The sequence below is a fragment of the Talpa europaea genome, assembly GCF_964194135.1.
Source record: "Talpa europaea genome assembly, chromosome: X".
NCBI lineage: Eukaryota > Metazoa > Chordata > Mammalia > Eulipotyphla > Talpidae > Talpa > Talpa europaea.
The window spans coordinates 46,556,668-46,574,333 of NC_140081.1; the positions used below are offsets into that span (position 1 = coordinate 46,556,668).

The following is a 17,666-nucleotide window of genomic DNA, read 5'->3' on the forward strand; positions in this document are numbered from 1 at the left end:
ATACAAGAACTGGGGTATAGGCCAGAGGTGTGGGGGGTAAGAGGATTCACCAGAGACAGAGTGGGGAACAGAACAGGCGGGTTGACTGAAACACACTGCTGAGGGGAGCAGCGGGCAAATCAGGAGAGGTCTGCTGCACCATGTGGGCAGCTCCCTGGCCAGGGATCGATCTTTCATGCTGCAGACAGCATCATAGATTGCGTCCAAACCCCTTGCGCCACCAGGGAGACCTAGTTGGTAAAATTTGGAAGTATGGCAATATCAAATGTTGACAAGAGTTCAGGGAAACAAGCACTCTCATACATAGCTAGCAAGAGTGTAAATTGTAATAACTACTTTGGAGGACAATTTAGTAGTATCTATTAAAATTAAAAGTGTGTACCTCTTTCCCTATAATTTTACCTCTATCTGCCATAGGAAAACCTTGCACATATGCACAGAAAGCAGTAAAGAACATTTCATTGTGAGAAATAAATAAGAATGAAGTAGCTCTATATGCACTGATATCAATAAATCTCTAAGGCCGATTAAGTAAAAAAAGGGGGGGGGCAAGTTATGGAACGATATTTACAAATAATGTGAATACATTTTTATCTTTAATATTTTAATATGTCAACACATATACCTATGTGCATGTTGAATGTATATATTATTATATTTTATTGTACATATAGATGTGTTTGTCACAAATATTTATTATATTAATTTTCTATTCTAGTCATTTTCATATTTGTGTAAATGTCTAGAATATGTAAATGTCCAAATGTGTAATGTGAAAATGTTAGGAAGATCTGAACCAAAATGATAACTGTGGCACTTCCAGAGAGGGGACTGGAATTTTGGCAGTGGTAGGTAATCAAGGGAACTTGCTTTTTATACATAGTACCTGGATTATTTTTTATAATGTTTTCATGTATTCTATAAATACACACACAATATTACTGGGCCAGTTTAAACATGCAGGTTAACTACAAAGCCATCAGATTGCTTTGCATTGATTATACAAAAGTTGCTCGTTATATTGCTTGAAAAACATATTCTTGGCTGTTTAGAAAGCTTTTCTAACCTGCCTCAGAATCTTTGTGTTACTTCAGTTCTTCTGGTCTAAGGCCTATATATATCTTTTTGGCTGCCAAACACTAATTTAGCATGTTTAATCTTTTTTGGTTATAAGAAAAGCAAAGAATCTGTTCATTGGGTTTTTCCAATCTTGAAAACTACCAAACCACAGTTTCTAGAATGTATTTCCTAAATGCATATAGAACTACAGTTGCTATCAAATACATCTGTTTGAAACTTCTAAATATAAGACTGCTTGTGAAGCTCTTTACAGTTTGCAAAATGTCTTTACTTTTTAAATTTTATTTGATCTTTCCAATAACCCTGTGAGGTAGGTAACAATGGTAATTGTTTACATAGATAAAGAAACTCTTGGGGATCACCCCCAGGTTCAGTGATTTACCAGAGTCAGCATATCATACAGCTCCAATTTATGACACTGAAATGATACAAAGCAAAATCAGCAAGTAAACCAGTGCATTGGGCAAAGTCTGAAGGAAACCAGGTGTAAGTTTGCAGGAGTCTTCTTCCAGCAAAGTTACATGATATATACCAGAAGCAGCAATGGGTTGTGACAGCATATGTGACATGTCTATCAATCAGGGAGCCTCCTTAATCCAAGGAGTGCAGGGTTTTTACCAGGGGTCATTCATGTAGACATTTTTTCTGTATTGCACAGAGCAAAGTTCTAGACTCCTTGAGGAAAAGGCAGGTATTCCGGATATATTGTTTGCACAGTATAGGCAGAGTGAGCCACTATAATTAGAGAGTGGTGGAACTCCTACCAGAATCCAAGTTCCCGGACGTAAGTAAATGGGCAAACCTTGTAAGCTGCCTTTTTTAAGAATAGTAGTCTTAGACCTGCTATATTAACTCTTCTGTACAGAAACAAAGGTTAAAAGAGATAAAAGTGATTTTTCTTAAGATAGATAGTAATTGCTGGGCTCAGGATTCAAAGCCAAGCCTTTGGATTCCAAGTTCATACTTTTAAACCACTACCTAACTTTACTCTCCATCAAATCAAGTACAAATGTTTTTAGTGGTAAAATTGAAAGCATTGTTCCTGAATATGCAGAATTGATTTTCTTCTTGTGTCTTGTCTTTTCTTTCTCTCCAACCAATAATATTTGTAGGATAACATAAAAAATCTAGAATTGGAAGTTATCAATCTGCAAAAGGAAAAGGAAGAATTGGTTCTTGAACTTCAGACAGCAAAGAAGGATGTCAACCAAGCCAAGTAAGAATACACTCAGTAAATATTCTTTTAATGTCCTGCTATGTGAGGAACTATAGAGGGAATAGAGAGTAAAAAACCCATTTCATGCCCTCTCAGGATTTATGTCCTGAGATCCAAAAAAAAAGAAAAGTAATTGTGATTTTAAATAACATCTCTTGTCTCATGATGACAATAAAAGATTGCTATCACACAGCTTACGATTACTAGCCAAATAACTTTCTTTTAGAAACTTCAGGAGATATCAGTTCTTAGTCAAGGAAAAAGTTAGCATTTGAACACGATTTTGAAAGATTATCTATTTGACCTACCAGTTAGCAACAGATTCTTTGTCGCTGTAGTTATGGTAAATTAGCTTTTGAATAGAATTAATGTTCAGGCTAGCAACTGAAAAATCAATCTAGCCATCCGTGATTCATAAACCAACATAGATATTCAGAATAGCCTACTATGCCTTAGAGATCTACATTCTTTTTTACTTGGTAACTCTGTTGTATCTCTTTATTGAGTCTAAAACTCATATTCTTAGGAGCTGTAGTAAATGTTTACTTTCTATCTCAGGCTTGTGTAATAATTATAATTATTCCTTACAGCTAATGTGAAGTAAAATGCCTTCAAAAAACCATCCTTTTGACATAGAGTGATTGGGGATTAGTGTATGAAGCAATTGCATTATTACGTATTCAAAAAATTTGTTTTGTTCCTTGTATTAAGCCCCCATTATTGATACAACTGTGGTTGCTTGGGTGGTATTCATTATTTAAAGATGGCTATGTGACTGGTCACCGCTTATAATATATGTGAAACTAGTAGTCTAATATTATGTCTTTTAAAGTTAGGCTTGTTGCTGGTAGTTTTCATTCCCACAACATCTGGTTTAGGTTGAGTGAACGTCGTCGCAAACGTCTTCAGGAGCTAGAGGGTCAAATAACTGATCTGAAGAAAAAACTGAATGAACAGTCCAAACTTCTGAAGCTGAAAGAATCCACAGAGCATACTGTCTCCAAACTGAACCAGGAGATACGGGTAATAAACACTCATCCTTGCATTTACTCAACTGATATTTATAAACACCAGTGTTCCACTTAGAATTATACTACAGAGAAGCTTTCAGGTGAGCAAGTAGCAGGCAGAGTCATCATTTCAAGTGTGTGAATCTCCATTATTGTCTCTTTTGCAGAACATTGTGTTGGTAGTCATCTGGAATCTAAATAGCAAAACCCCACTTTAACATCCAGAGTTTAATGTTAGATTTTTCTGAAACCAAAAAGTATAAACACCTTACTATTTAGTGGTGATATCCTGACCACCTTCCATGATCATGTGAAATAATTTCATAGAGTTGTTGCAAGATGACAGACATCTAGAGAAAATTTTCAGTTATTGAATGTTCAATTCTGACATCTATCAATACAAAGTGGCAATTACAGGCTACTTTTAGTGAAACCTTTAGAATGAAATGTTTGCTAGGTGTATTTGTCCTTGAGGCTTAGTAGGTGTTTCCCTGAAATTTTATTTCGTCAGGGTGTTCATCTGGGTAGTCTATGTGGAAACCTCATACAAATATAGCAAGAAGCATTGCAGAAAATCTGTTGTGACTTTCTCTTCTTAGCTATGGGTTTTCTCTCTTCTTAATGATTAGTTTATCCATTTTCACATAAGCCTAAAATAAATGCAAATGACTAATTATTGTACTGGTTTTGGTTTTTACAGGTGATGAAAAGCCAGCGGGTACAGTTAATGCGTCAGATGAAAGAGGATGCTGAGAAGTTTAGACAGTGGAAGCAACAAAAAGACAAAGAAGTAATTCAGTTAAAAGAACGAGTAAGTAACTATAACTTCTCAAAGGCCTACCTAAAAACTCAGTCTCTGGGCTGACTAACATTAAAACTTCTAATAACTGGTATCTTCAAAAATGTGACATATTCATTAACTAAAAAGTTATGTATTAAATGTCTACTTTGCACTAGATATCTTGGGAATTAGAAAGAAAGTAACATGAACCCTGCCCTTAAAGAATGTTTTGTCCAAAGGGAAAGGTAAGACTTAAGCAAGATTTTCTATAGTACAAAGATTAAGGACATTTGGGCTTTGCAAATGCTATAAAATACCAAAGTAATTAAGAAAGGGAAGCACAGTTTCAGTTGGAGTGACAAGATGATAGCTGAACAGGCCTTGAATGATAAGGATGACAGTAATAGAGATAAGAGCAGCCATTCTAAATAGATGGAATGTCAGGAAAAAGACAGGTAATGACAGCACTCTGTGTATTCAAGGGATGGCAGTTGGTCTAGGTGGGATGAAGAATAGTAGTGACTTTTACTGGAAATCTGCTGAAGCTGAAGCTTGTTTGTTAAAAAAAAAATTCTGAAAGCTTGAACTTTATTATATTTATTAATGTAAAGATTTTGTTTGTTTTTTTTTTAAAGATTTATTTATTTATACAAGAACCGGGGTACAAGCCAGATGCGTGGGAGGGTAAGAGGATTCACCAGAGACAGAGTGGGGACAGAACAGGCAGACTGTCGAAATACACTGCTGAGGAGAGCAGCAGGCGAGTCAGGAGAGGTCTGCTTTGCCATGTGGGATTCTCGCAGGCTCGCCGAGATTGAACCTGCGCTGAGGAGGCTGCAGACAGCTTCACAGCGAGGCGCTCAACCGCCTGCGCCACCAGGGGAGGCCCAATAATATAAATATTTTTAAGGTTTTCTGAGAAATAAAATGATATCAGTAGTCCAAAGTACTGCTTCAGAAAATATATCTGGGAATAATGTGTAGAACAAAATACAACATTGAGAAACTGAAAGCCAGAACACAAGTAGATAATGCATAATTCAGAAAGATATTAAGGGCCTGAATTAGAGTTGTAACAGTGTTCCTGAAAAGATCATTGATTTCAGAAGTTTAGAATTTTTCAGAATGTGCTATGTTGGGTTAAGAAATAAGGAGTGAAGTACCTTCAGATGGTGGTGTGAGTTGATTTGTGAACTTTCTTCCCAACAAAGCAAGCACAACTGGTGAAATTTATAAAAACAACCAATAAAAGTCTCCAGAAATTGTCCTAAGGACATACAGAAAAGAAAGAAATGATTATTCAAGGAAATCTCAGAAAAAAAGAGGAAGAATATATGGAATTTGAACTACAACTAACTCCTTACTCTCACTCTCAAACTTCCAATCTATGAATATGGATCTTCTGTTTAATCCCCCTTAGCTGCATGGTGCTGAAGTTCTATTTCAAGCAAGAATAGCAAAGAGTTATGGGAATCCCTTCTTCCACCAGCCCCCATGTAAGGTGGAAGCTCCACCCCTGCTGCAGAAGACCAATAATACTGGTACCTAATTACCTCAACCCATCTAATCATAGGATCTAGTTTTGTGTTAGGAGAGGCAAGCCAAGAAAAACAGGCTATATGTGCCTGCCAAGCACCCTACTCATAGAACAGAGATAATACTGAAAGAAGTGGCATGCTGTTCCCATCCCTGGGTCTTGAGCAATGGCGCAGAGGTTCTGCCCAGAGGAGAGAGGCATAGAAATGCATCTTTCCATGGGGGACAGACTTCAGGGAAATTCGAATTTGTAGATGATGTCAAAAACAATGGAAATTTTGGTGGTAACAATTAAGAGAACACTCCATTAGAAAAGTAAATAAAAGAGCAGTAGAAATATTCAAAAATATAAAGACTGCAAAATCCCCAAATTTGATGAAAACATTAATCTACACATCCAAGAACCTTGACAAACTCCAAGTAGGACAAATTCAAAAGAATCTACACTCAAACATACATGAAAATGTTGAAACACAAAGACAAAAAACTTGAAGAAAGCAGCAAGAAAAAATAACTCACACAAAAGAAATCCCAATAAAATTAACAGCTGAATTTTCATCAGAAAGTATGGCAGCCAGAAGGCAGAGGGACTACATATTCAAACAGCTGAGGCCTCTTAAGTATCTTATAGATAGCAGAGATATCTTTCAAAAATTAAGACAAAGTATATTCCTAGATAAAAGTTAAGTGAATTTGTTTTTAGCAGACTTGCCTATTAAAAAATACTAAAAGTGGGGCCTCCCTTGTGGCAAAAGGGGTTAAGTCTCAGCACTATGAAGTTATCCGCAGCCCCTGCAGCACAAGTTTGATCCCTGGCCAGGTAGCTGACCCACATGGCGCAGCAGACCTCTCCTGTCTCGCCTGCTGCTCCCCTCAGCAGTGTATTTCAGTAGATCTGCCTGTTCTGTTCCCCACTGTCTCTGGTGAATCCTCTCACCTCCAGCACCTCTTCTATGTATACATAAATAAATCTTTTTTAAAAAATGCTAAAAGAACTTTTTTTGCATATGGCTTCCTGATTCTATTTTTTCCTACTTTTTTATTTTCTTATATTGTTCATTTTTGTACAATACTTCATTTCTTCCCTCAGGTGTATTCCCCATAATTCTCCGACCACCAGAGCACACATGAACCATCACCATAGTCGTTTGTGCTCTTACCTCACCTGTGTTGACTCATTCCCTTCCCCCTCCTCTGCTTCATGCTCCAGATTTATAATTTGCCTGCAAGTTTTATCTTTTTCCTGAGCCTTTGTTCAGTTTCCATATATTCCACCTATACATGAAACGATCTGATATTTTTCTTTTTCCTGCTGACTTATTTTGCTTAGCATAATCCCTTCCAACTACATTAATGTTGCTACAAATGGCATGAGTTTATCTTTTTCGATGTTTATCTTTTTTGATTGCTGAGTAATATTCCATTGTGTGTATATACCACATCTTCTTGATTCTTTCATCCATTTTGGGGCATTTAGGTTGTCTCCGTATCTTAACTATTATAAATAGTGCTGTAATAAGCATAGGAGTACAGGTTTCCTTTCCAATTAGAGTTCTTGTGTCCTTTGGGTAGATTTCTATGATTGGAATTTCTGAGTCATATGGTAGATCCATTTTTAGTTTTTTAAGAGTGCTCCACAAAGCTTTCCATAGCAGCTGGACCATTTTGCATTCCCACCAGCAATGTAAGAGGGTTCCTTTATCTCCACATCTTCACCAGCATTTGCTGTTGACAGTTTTGTTTGTTTTGTTTTGTTTTGTTTTTCAGTATAGGCCATTCTCACCAGTGTGAGGTGGTAGCTCATTGAGATTTCGATTTGCATTTCTCTGATTATAAGTGATGTAGAGCATTTTTTCACATACCTGCTGGCCATTTACATCTCCTCTTTGGAGAAGTGTCTTTTTAGCTCTTCTGCCCATTTTTTGACAGGGTTATTTACTTTGTTTTTGTTGAGTTGTGTAAGCTCTTTGTAGATCTTTGATATTGGTCCCTTATCAGTTGTATCTTGTGCAATTGTTTTCTCCCATTCAGTAGGGTGTCTCTTCATTTGATTACTGTCTCTTTTGCTGTACTGAAGATTTTTAATTTGATATAGTCCCAGCTATTTATATTTTCCTTCATTTTCTTTGCTCCTGGAGATGAGTCTCAAAGATGTTTATGAAGTGTATGTCATGTAGTATTTTGCCTATATTTTCTTCTATATATTTTATGGTTTCAAGTCATACATTCAAGTCTTTTATCCATTTTGAGTTGGTTTTTGTATATGGTGTGAGGTAGTAGTCTAGTTCCATTCTTTTGCATGTGGCAGTCCAATTTTCCAGCACCGTTTATTGAAGAGGCTATCCTTGTTCCAGTGCATATTCTTTGCTCCCTAAAAGAACTCTTCAGACTGAAAGCAAGTCATACCAGACAGTAATTTGAATCTACACATACACACACACACACACACAATAAGGGTATTGTGTAGGTAATTCTAAGAAAGATACTGAATATTACTTCCCTCTCTCTTAACTGATTTAAAAAATTATATAAACAATATGTTTATATTATTGATGAGCCTATGATATATAGAAATGTAATATATTTAACAATAACATGTAAGGCCCCCCTGGTGGTGCTTGGGGCTAAGCACAGCACTATGAAGCTATTGGCAGCCACTGTAGCATGAGTTCAATCCCCGGCCAGCCAGGGAGCTACCCACATGGCACAGCAGACCTCTCCTGTCTCGCCCACTGCTCTCCTCAGCAGTGTATTTCAGTAGATCTGCCTGTTCTGTTCCCCACTCTGTCTCTGGCAAATCCTCTCATCCCCCCAACACGTCTGGCCTGTACCCCAGTTCTTGTATGCATAAATAAATATTTAAAAATAATAACAGCATAGGGCCTCCCCGGTGGCACAGCGGTTGAGCGCTGGGTTGCAAAGCTGCCTGCAGCCTCTGCAGCGCAGGTTCGATCCCCGCCACCAGCAAGGGTCCCACATGGCACGCAGACCTCTCCTGCCACCCGCTGCTCCCCTCAGCAGTGTACTTCGGTCCTTCTGCCTGTTCTGCTCCTGCTCTGGCTCTGGTGAGTTCTCTCACCCTCCTGCGCTTCTGACTGTACCCAGTGCTTGTATGTATGTATGTATGTATGTATGTATGTATGTATGTATGTATAAATAAATAAATCTTTTTTAAAAAAATAAAAAAATAATAACAGCATAAAGTTGGTGACTGAGAGTAATGTTATATTTGACTAAGGAAATGACATCAAATGGCAGTGTGAATCTACAGTAATAAATGAAGAGAATCAGAAATAATAAAGAAAAGTTCTACATATCACTGACTGGATTAAAGAATGTAGTCAAAAGGCAAGATCATCAGACTAGATTTTAAAAAGCTAGATATGCTATCTACAGAAGACACACACTATTCAAAGTTACAAATAAATTAAAAGTAAAAGAATAGAAAGGGATATACTTGTCAAGTATCAACCATAAAAGAACTGAAGTGGCTATTACAGACAATATATACTTTAAAACACAGAATATTAGTAGAAATAAAAGGGAGAATTTTCTAATGATCACAGCATCAATTCATCATGAAAATTCAGCAATTATAAATTATAAATATATATATATATATATATATATATATATATGTATGTATGTATATATAGGCACCTAACAACAAAGGCCCAGAATACAGGAAACCAACACTAACAGAAATGAACGGAGAAGTAGACAACTCAACAATAATACGTGTAGACTTTCAATATGCCACTTTGAATAATACATAGAACAGCTAGGCACAAAATCAGCAAGGATATCAAGGACTTCAGCAATGTTATAAACTGGGCCTCCCTGGTGCGCAAGGGGTTAAGACTCACCACTATGAGGCTGTCCACAGCCATGGCAGCACAAGTTCTATCCCCCGGCCAAGGAGCTAACCCACATGGCACAGCAGACCTCTCCTGTCTCGCCCACTGCTCCCCTCAGCAGTGTATTTCAGTAGATCCACCTGTTCTGCTGCCCACTCTGTCTCTGGTGAATCCTCTCACCACCACCCCCACACACACCTCTGGCCTGTACCTCAGTTCTTATATGCATAAATAAATAAATCTTTAAAAAAAACAATGTTATAAAATAACTAGACCAACAGACCCTTATAGAATATTCTAACTAACCACTCTAGGATATATATTTTTCTAAATACACTTGGAAAATTCTCCAAAATAGACCATATCTAAGGCCATAAAACATGCCTCAATAGGTCCTCCCTACTGGCCTAAGTGTTAAGTCTTGGCACTGTCATCTGAGTTCAGTCCCACACTCGTGTGGCACAGCAGACCTCTCCTGTCTCGCCTGCTGCTCCCCTTAACAGTGTATTTCAGTAAAATTCACCTGTTCTGCTCCTCACACTCTCTGGTGAATCCTCTCAACACCCCCCCACCTCTGGCCTACACCCCAGTTCTTCTACACACAAAAAAAAAAGTGAAAAAAAGTTTGAAAATAAACATTCCTTTATAAATTTTGGATTGAAATGATATAAAGTGTATTTTCCAACCAAAGTGGAATGAAAAAATAATTCAATAACAAGGAAATTCGGAAAATTCATGAACATAAGGAAATTAAAAAACACAGTCCTAATTAGATCATGAGGAAATTTTAAAATAAATGAAACAAAGGTTAGCACACCAAAATTTGTAGCATATAGCTAAAGTAGTATAGGAAAAATTTATAGTTGTAACGGCCAATATTGAAGAAAAAGTGTAAGATTAATTTATTTATGTATTTATTTATTTTAAGATTTATTTATTTATACAAGAGCTGGGGTACAGGCCAGAGGAACAGGAGGGTGAGAGAATTCACCAGAGACAGAGCGGGGAGCAGAAGAGGCAGATGACCAAAAACGCTGCTGAGTGCTGAGGGGAGCAGTGGGTGAGACAGGAGAGGTCTGCTGCGCCATGTGGGTATCTCCCTGGAAGGCCAGGAATCGAACCTGTGCCTCAGAGGCTGCGGACAGCTTCACAGCGCTGCACTCAACATGCTGCACCACCGGGGAGGCCCTAAAGATTTATTTATACAAGAGATGGGTTACAGGCCAGAGGCGTGGGAGGGTGAGAGGATTCACCAGAGACAAAGTGGGAAGCAGAACAGGCAGACTGACTGGGATACACTGCTTATTGGAGCAGTGGGCAAGACAGGAGAGGCCTGCCGTGCCATATGGGTATCTCCCTGGCTGGCCAGGAAACAAACTGGCGCTGCAGAGGCTGTTGACAGCCCCACAGTTCTGCACTCAACCTGCTGTGCCACCGGGAAGGCCCCAGTGAGAATCCTTTTAAATGTGAGTTTGAAGGCTGTGACAGATGGTTTGCCAATAGCAATGAACACAATAAGCATATACATGTGCACACCTTAGACAAGACACATATCTACAAAATGTGTGATAAGTTCACACATTTGAGCTTCTCGCGCCAGCACATGAAGAACGTTCATGCATCTAAAGAGTCAGATTCCTCCCCCCATGCCAGTTCAGGCTATGAATCTTCCACTCCACTCACTGTAGTTTCTGAAAACAGTAAAGATAACACCAAAACCCTTCTGCAGTTCAAACTAGTGCCAGCTACAACTCTGGACTTCCTCCTAATTTTAATGAAGTGTTTATCAGAGGACAAACACAAACCCTGTTAACCATAGAATAGACCGAATGCATTTTAAAAACGAAGACCAGTTAAATGGAAATGGAATTTTAAGACAAGAAACCATCTTGTTAACTGTCAATGTCCAGGAAGATTTGGGGGCAAGATTCCAAGCAAATGCCTTTTTCTCAGGATTAGAAAATATGTTTTTGCCATCTTTTCACTATTTATCCTTCCCCTTTTTCTTGCTCTTTGACACCCCATTCCTAAATGCCTTTGGTTCATTTTAACACTTGTCCTGTTTGTTTGTTTGTTTTTTGAGGAAATTATAGAAGGCTTATTGTTGGTTGGTAATGTTAACCTGATGAAAATCCTTCACCTTAGTGATAATTATTTAAACTTTCACGATCTTAAACTCTGTCGAAGTCCCGATGTGTCTGCTCTCTAATTGGCTCAAAACTGTTGTTCAGTATTTTTTCAGTCTGAGGATGTGATATTGGTCTACACAGATTGTGATGTCTAGTATATATAGTTGTCTTTCATAATAACTTTTTTTGTAAATACACATCCATTCATGCCACCAAAAATATAGTAAAGATGTAGTCCCAGCAAAGAAAGTTTGTTCAATAAATGGTGCTGGGAAAACTGGGTCACTACATGCAAAAAAATGAAGCTTGACTACTACCTCACACCATGCACAAAAACCAACTCAAAATGGATTAAAGAACTAGACATAAAACCTGAAACCATAAACTACATAGAAGGAAATATAGGTGAAACACTACATGACATGCACCTCAAAGACATCTTTACAGATACATCACCCAAAGCAGTGATAGTGAAGGCAAAGATAAACAGCTGGGACTATATCAAATTAAAGAGCTTCTGCACAGCAAAAGAGACAATAACCAAAGCAAAGAGAAACCCCACTGACTGGGAGAAAATTTTTGCACACAACACTAATGATAAAGGACTGATCCCAAAAATCTACAAAGAGCTGATGAGATTCAACAAAAACAAAATAATCCAGTCAAAAAAATGGGCAGAAGAACTAAAAAGAAACTTCTCTGAAGAGGAAATGCAAATGGCCAACAGGCATATGAAAAAATGTTCAACATCACTTGTAAGCAGGGAAATGCAAATCAAAACTACAATGAGATACCTACCATCTTACAACAGTGAGAATGGCACATATTAGAAAAAACTAGCAACAATAAATATTGGCGAGGTTGTGGAGAAAAAAGGAACTCTCCTGCACTGCTGGTGCGAGTGCAAACTGGTCCAACCATTATGGAGAGCTGTGTGGAGATTCCTCAACCTACTAAAGATAGAGATTCCATATGATCCAGCAATTCCACTCCTAGGTATTTACCCATGACACAGAAACATTAATTCCAAAGGGCACCTGCACCCCTATGATTATAGCAACATTATTTACAATAGCTAAGCTTTGGAAACAACCCAAATGCCCAAAAATAGATGACTGGATCAAGAAGATGTGGTAGATATACACAATGGAATATTACTCAGCAATCAAAAAAGATAAACTCATGCCATTTGCAGCAACATGGATGGAGGTGGAAGGGATCATGCTCAGCAAAATAAGCCAGAAAGAAAAAGAAAAATACCAGATGGTCTCGCTATAGCAGGAATCTAGAAAACCTAAATAAGGGACCAGGAAAAAGAATAACTGTAAGAAAGAAAATACCAAAATCAACAAATAACTATGAACAAGAGACACTCTATGGGGGTGGGGCAGGGAAAGGAGGGCTTGGGGTCAAAATAAGGGGGTTGTAATTGTATGGGGAATATAAAAATAAAATTTAAATTAAAATAAATAAATAAATAACTATAATAAAGTAAAAGTGAAAAATCAACAGGCAACCATAGACCAGAGATATTCTGTAGGGGAGGAGTAGGGAGAAAGATCAGGAAAGGAGTGGGAAGAGCACAAGGGACTATAGTGATGGTACACGGCTAAATTAGTGGTGGGATTTTCACGGGAAATCATACATTGTGCAAAACTGAAGGATGATGTAATATATATATATATTTATATAATAAAGATCTCAATAGGCTAACTACTCTTCCACTTTAAGACACTGGGATAAAAGAAGAGCAAACTAAATCCAAGGCAAGCTCTTAAGAAACCAGGAGTAAAGGGAAACTTCATCAGTTGGATAAAGGGAATTTATAAAAACCCACAACTAACATTATACTTAAATGGTGAAAGATAGAATACTTTCCTCCAAGATCACGAACAATACAAGGATTGCTGTTCTTCCCACTTCTGTTCTGCATTGTCCTAGGGATTCTAAGTAGGACACTTAGGAAAGAAAAACATATAAAAAGCATCCAGATTGGAAAGGAAGAAGCAAAACTATCTGTTAGCCATTGACATGATCTTCTTGTATGTAGAAAATACTAGCAAATCTGCTAAACATAACTGATACATGCATTCAGCAAGACTGCAGGATATAAGTTCAGTATACAAAGATCAGTTGTATTTCAATGTAGTAGCAACTAACAATTCGAAGATGAAATTAAGAAAACAAGTTTATTGTTAGTAAGCATCAGCAAAATAATATAGTTAGGAATAAACTTAACAAAAGAAGGTTAAGGCTTATACACTAAAAAGAAGAAAACATCAATAGAATACTCCCCAGATTGATCTACAGATTCAACAAAATTCCAGTCAAACTTTTAACTGGATTTTCAGAAATTCACAAGCTGAAACTAAAATTCATATAGAAATGCAAGGGATATAGAATAGTCAAAACAATCTTAAAATAGAAGAATAAATTTGAAGATGTTACTCCTAATATCAACATATCACCTTACATAGCTACCCTTTTTTCCTCCAATGTAGTGACAACACTTAATATCTGCTGTTTTTGCAAATTGCAGTAATACAATACAGCATTATTTATAGTCTCCATGCTATGTATGTAGATCCTCCAGTCTTACTCATAACTGAATATTTGTACCCTTTAACCAGACTCTCCCCACTTTCCCAATCCCACACACTGTTTACTCTTTGATTCTATGGGTTCACCTTTTTCAGATTCAACATGTATGTATGTGAGATCATACAGTATTTGTCTTTTTTCTGTCTGATTTATTTCATTTATCATAATGACCTCCAGACTCATCCATGTTATTACAAGTTTCTTGTTTATGGCTGAATAATAGCCCATAGTATAATACACACTCATGCATTGCATAATGGCGTTTTAGTTAGTATCAAATCACATATGATGGTCACCCCCAAGTTCCTATTGTGTGATGACATCATAGAAGTAGTAAAGTCGGGTCTCCCTAGTGGCGCAAGGGGTTAAGTCTCAGCACAATGAAGGTATCAGCAGCCTGTGCAGCACGAGTTTGATCCCTGGCCGAGAGCTGACCCACATGGCACAGCAGATCACTCCTGTCTCTCCTGCTGCTCCCCTCTGCAGTTATTTCACTCAGTCCACCTGTTCTGCTCCCCACTATGTCTCTGGTGAAAACCCTCACACCCTCTGCCCCGCACCTCTGGCCTATACCCAGCTCTTGTATGAATAAATAAATAAAATAAATCTTAAAAAAAGTAGTAAACTCATAGCATTTTACTCAGGCAATACCCTCATACATCTCTGACATTCATACAATGACAAAATAACCTAACAGTGAATTTCTCCCCATTGTCATATGTCAGTGAACACTTAGGCTATTTCCATATCTTAGTTATTGTGAATAATGCTACATTGAACATGAGAACACAGTATCTCTTTGAGATACTGACTTCATTTCCTTTGGATATATACCCAGTAGTGGGATTGCTGAATCATATGATAGTTCTACTTTCAATTTTGTGAGGACTCTCTATATTGTTTTCCATAATGACTGAAAGACCGTTTAGTTACATTAGGAGGTTTTACTTTCCCTAGCTGAATAGCAATTGAAAGTCTGACTTTTTATTTCTCAGGACCGTAAGAGGCAATATGAACTGCTCAAACTTGAAAGAAACTTCCAGAAACAGTCTAATGTGCTCAGACGTAAAACTGAGGAGGTAAGAAAATCTGCTGGGACAACCTTTAGGTTTAGATGCTGGTAAAGTAGTATCCTTTAAATGAACCAGTGTCCTGAGAAACCAGGGATACCAATCTTGACCAACAATTCCTCAGTCTTAATCCCCTGCTTATATGTCATAAACTGGGACAGACAAAAACCAGGTGGAAATGGAACTATTCAAATATGGATTTTTTAAATTGAGTTTGTTTCTTTCCCCCAAAAAAACAGTAATATTAATATATGATATTTCCAGACACTTTTAGTCTGTGGGTACTTCCTTGAAATGTGTACCTCCCCTAGGCTGTTAAAGCAATTATTCACCAAAATTATGTACATGGAGACTCATACACTGGTTCCTATAGGAACTTAAACCTATAGGATTTTTCATTTTCCATTACTAATATGCTGGAAATAAGAAAGTTCTTCTGTTACCCTTCAATTCAGCATTACTATGAACTGCTTTTATTTAGGCAGCAGCTGCCAATAAGCGTCTCAAGGATGCTCTCCAAAAACAATGGGAAGTTGCAGATAAACGGAAAGAAACTCAGAGCCGTGGAATGGAAGGCACTGCAGCTCGAGTGAAGGTATGGAGAGCTTGAACTGCCATTTCTCTTATATACATTGAAGATAAGGGGAAAAGGGAAATGGCTTCCTTTTCTTTTAGAAGTAAACACTACAAAATGTGAAATTCTACCTGAAAACCTTTATTCCTCAAAATGTAAATACCTTTGAATGGTTGTTAAAGAGAACAAGAGAATGAACTATGATGGAAAACATCCTTGGTGGTAGATGTTATGTAAGGACATGCATCTGAGAAGATGTGATCCTATGTCTCTGAATCACATACAATGTTGTAAAGCAATGTTAACTTGATTTAAAAAAATAAGGATCAAAACAAGGGGGGGGGCTGGGAGAAAATTTTTGCACACAACACTAATGATAAAGGACTGATCGCAAAAATTTACAAAGAGCTGAGACTCAACAAAAACAAAGAAAATAATCCAGTCAAAAAATGGGCAGAAGAACTAAAAAGAAACTTCTCCAAAAAGGAAATGTAAATCGCCAACAGGCATGTGAAAAAATGTTCAACATCACTTGCCATCAGGGAAATGCAAATCAAAACTACCATGAGATACCATCTTACACCAGTGAGAATGGCACATATTAAAAAAAACTAGCAACGGGCCTCCCCTGGTGGCGCAGCAGTTGAGCGCTGGGCTGAGAAGCTGCCCGCAGCCGGCCGCCGGCAAGGATCCCACATGGCGCACAGAACTCTCCTGCCACCCGCTGCTCCCCTCAGCAGTGTGTTTCATCAGTCTGTCTGTTCTGTTCCCTGCTCTGGCTCTGTTGAATTCTCTCACCCTCCCGTGCTACTGACTGTATCCAATGCTTATATAAATAAATAAATAAATCTTTAAAGTAAATAAATAAACTAGCAACAACAAATGTTGGCGAGGTTGTGGAGAAAAAAGGAACTCTCCTGCACTGCTGGTGCAAGTGCAAACTGGTCCAACCATTATGGAGAGCTGTGTGGCGATTCCTCAACCTACTAAAGATAGAGATTCCATATGATCCAGCAATTCCACTCCTAGGTATTTACCCATGACACAGAAACATTAATTCCAAAGGGCACCTGCACCCCTATGTTTATAGCAGCTCTATTTATAATAGCTAAGCTATGGAAACAGCCCAAATGCCGAAAAATAGATGACTGGATCAAGAAGACATGGTACATATACATAATGGAATATTACTCAGCAATCAAAAAAGATAAACTCATGCCATTTGCAGCAACATGGATGGAGCTGGAAGGGATCATGCTCAGCAAAATAAGCCAGAAAGAAAAAGAAAAATACCAGATGGTCTCGCTATAGCAGGAATCTGGAAAACCTAAATAAGGGACCAGGATAAAGACTAATTAATACAAAGTAAAAATCAAAATCAACAAGCAACTAGAAACTAGAAACACACTACAGTGGAGGGAGGGAGGAGAGGAAGGACTAGGGTCAAAATAAGGGGCCGGTGCAATTGTATGGGGAATATAACCAAAATGAAAATGCATAAATTGTGCAAAAATGAAAAATGATGTAGGAATTATATAAAATAAAATATTAAAAAAAAAGAAAAACCAAAAAAAAAGGGGGTTTGGGAATGGTATGGGGACTATAACCAAGATGAAAATGCATACATTGTGCAAAAGTGAAAAATGATAGGGCCTCCCGCGTGGCGCAGCGGTTGAGCGCTGGATTGCGAAGCTGCCCGCAGGCTCTGCAGCATGGGTTCGATCCCTGGCCGCTGGGCAAGGGTCCCACATGGCGTGCAGACCTCAGCAGTGTACTTCGGTCCTTCTGCCTGTTCTGCTCCCTGCTCTGGCT

At 38.0% G+C, this 17,666-nt stretch overlaps 1 protein-coding gene across 1 annotated transcript in view; it reads left to right on the plus strand.

The window, feature by feature from the left end:
• KIF4A (kinesin family member 4A) overlaps positions 1-17,666 on the plus strand; it is a gene marked incomplete at both ends in the record, with an annotated part of 164,926 nt that overhangs the window by 116,899 nt on the left and 30,361 nt on the right. The window contains 5 exons of the mRNA XM_084259211.1: positions 2,193-2,296; positions 3,175-3,319; positions 4,007-4,117; positions 15,206-15,289; positions 15,762-15,875. Of these exons, the coding sequence (XP_084115337.1) occupies positions 2,193-2,296; positions 3,175-3,319; positions 4,007-4,117; positions 15,206-15,289; positions 15,762-15,875 (558 nt within the window). The remainder of the gene's footprint in view (positions 1-2,192; positions 2,297-3,174; positions 3,320-4,006; positions 4,118-15,205; positions 15,290-15,761; positions 15,876-17,666) is intronic.